Raw genomic sequence first — 2,766 nt, forward strand, 5'->3', positions numbered from 1 at the left:
CTATTGGTAAATTGATAGTGCATTGTAATAACAACATGTTGTCCTTACCTTTCAAGTTTTGGTCAAAATGTGTAGCAAAAGAGGGATGGTAGGAGAATGGAGATGATTAATAAATGATGGTGTCAACCCATATCAAACCTACTTAGTCAGGCCAGTGCTAGCTATTACTCGCTCTGTTTTTATATATTTGCCTGTTTTAGAATCTATAACTTACCGAACCTAAAGTCTTTTGATATTGGAATAGTCAAATATATATCTCGAAATTAGGCCGGCCGTTGAGTAACATAATGTAAGTTTTTAAGTTGATATGAGAAAAGATATATACTAGAAATAATAATGTGTCATCACAAATTGCATTATGAAATATAAGTAATTGCATACATACATACACTAGACTATTGAGCAGTTGAGACTTGGTAAACTTCGTGTTTAAAAAAACTCATCGATAATCACAATCACTAAAAAATTTCCCTGGAAAAATGGTGGGAAGGGAAAAATTTATAAAATAAAAAGAAAAATTAAAAAAAAAAAAAAAAAGTATCTCTATTTAATTCCCTAAATATATATATATATCTGCCATCACTTAAAGGCAATTTAAGGAGGAGGGAAGAACATGTCTCTCTTTTTTTTACTTTTTTTTTAGAAAAAAAAAAAATTATAAGAAAAAAAAAAATGCTTTTGCATTTAATGATGCCATAACAAAGCGTCAAAAGAGGTATTATAGCTCAAACCTTGTTCCCCAAAATACCCCTCAGTAGCACTTGTATTTTCATTATTTACCCAGCATTGAAGCAGTGGATCCGAGTCGTAGAACTCGTACATTAACCACGTTCTGTCCACGAACTCCGCCGAGTCGAACCCGAACTCATCTTCCAAACTTGGCAGCTCTACTATTTCTCCTAGTAGTTGTTCCTCGTCCCCTGACACGATCGTGGAGTCTGAGGACAATGCGGTTGTTGATGAGGATGTTGAAGGTGAGGCTGGTGCCACATCCGCAGTAGCAGCACTGCTGCTATTCGTTGCATGCTCCTGGATGGTGGCACCAGCGGGAGCAGCAGCAGTGCTGCTACTGCTGCTGCTGGTGCTGGCAGTAGCGCCATTGTCTTCCGTTGTAGTTGTTGTGGCGACGGTGTTTTCTTCTGTTGCTGTGAAGTTGAACTCGAGGGCGGCTGCCTTGGCAGCCGCAAGCTGGACATCGCGAGGAGAGTTGGAGAGAGGGCGGGGGAGAGAGGGAGCGAGATCAGGGAAGTTGAGCACAGCAGATGAACCCTTGATACTCAAGGCGGCCACGTCATGTGCACGAGCCGCCATCTCAGGGGATGAGAAAGTCCCGAGCCAAATCCGAGACTTCTTTCGAGGTTCTCGGATCTCGGAAACCCATTTTCCCCAAGCTCTCCTACGAACACCCCGGTACACGGGGTGCTTCGTATCCCTCTGTCTCTTCTTACTATTACTATTATTATTCTCATCTACATTTATTGCCATCGCCTCATCGTTATACGTCGATGAGGCGTCCGATGAGTTCTCTGGGTACATATGTTGATCATATTTTGGTGCCATCTGAATAGATTAATATTTGAGAGTTGAAATTATAAATAAAAGCCAATTAAGAAGGAAGGGAGAGAAAATAAAGTTAGTAGAGGTTTTTGGGGGGAGAAGGGATTTATATAGGGAGGGAAAAGAGTGAAGAGTATGGACAAAGACACGAGGTTTACGCCTATAGAGGTGAGGCGGGGCGTGTGGGATACAGGACTTGGAGGGAAATAAGGGGAATATCTAGTTACTTGATTAGTGTTAATTAACCTTAATTATTCTTCGTTTTAGTTTTTTAATCATGCTTTGAATCTACAAAGTCAAGCTCTAAATTTTCATTAATTAAAAAAATATTATGTGATTGTATAATGTAGAATCTCTTTGCCGTGTTATATTTATGTACTCTGTATATCTTATTGTTCTGATCATATAGTGTGATCTTTATATTATTTTATTGATAATAATATATTACTTCCGGTTCGTATTGTATGCAACTTTTAGTGCATTATATGTGAGGTATAAAATATTTCAAAGTTGCATATAATACGAACCGAAGGTAGTAATTAATATACTCGTTCTCTGATGCTTTATACTCCCGGCCCCCTCTTTCATACACCGTAGTTGACCTTCTGTAGTATCAGATGCAGGTAAAAGTTAAGGTTTGTAAGAAATTAAAAATTTGACTCATGATATTACCTAGGAATCAAAGATCGAGGTTTGATTACAAGAATAATATGTACTACAATATTTATTTGATCATAGATTAGGTATAAAAATTTAGATAATTTGGTTTAACGTGTTTTACTGATTCGATCAATGCATTTTTAGAAGAACTCGACAAGCTGTTAATGTTATTTGTACAAATAGATGTCTTAATACTCCGTACTTCATAATCCGTGTTAAGATAATACATTTAGAAAAATGTACTTCAGTTTTGACAATTCTTCAATACCTTTTTTTTTTATTATATATTATGATAAATGTCTTAATATGAATACTTGTATATGATTGAGTTGAAAAAGTAAAAAATTAATTTTGTAATGGTTGAAGATATTTCCTTTATTATTTGCTGGAAATAAGTACAACCTCTTACTTTATATGGAAAATCAGAGAATAGTAAGATTCAGTCCAAATAGAAGAAAATAAAAAACAAGAAAAACACACCTTATTACAATTAAAATTGTTGGAGAGATTAGGTGCTGCCGGCCTGTTGTTTGTAAGGAAAGAGATGTG

General features: G+C 36.3%; 1 protein-coding gene across 1 annotated transcript; it reads right to left on the reverse strand.

Moving 5' to 3' along the window:
• Positions 1–542: 542 nt before the first annotated feature.
• On the reverse strand, positions 543–1,990 carry LOC110690965 (ethylene-responsive transcription factor TINY-like). The gene has a single exon (XM_021867888.1). It carries the CDS (start codon positions 1,558–1,560, stop codon positions 685–687), a length of 876 nt encoding a protein of 291 aa, XP_021723580.1. The 5' UTR covers positions 1,561–1,990; the 3' UTR covers positions 543–684.
• Between the last annotated feature and the right edge of the window lie 776 nt (positions 1,991–2,766).

Source organism: Chenopodium quinoa, unplaced genomic scaffold (assembly GCF_001683475.1).
Source record: "Chenopodium quinoa cultivar QQ74 unplaced genomic scaffold, ASM168347v1, whole genome shotgun sequence".
In the NCBI taxonomy this organism is placed as follows: Eukaryota; Viridiplantae; Streptophyta; class Magnoliopsida; order Caryophyllales; family Amaranthaceae; genus Chenopodium; species Chenopodium quinoa.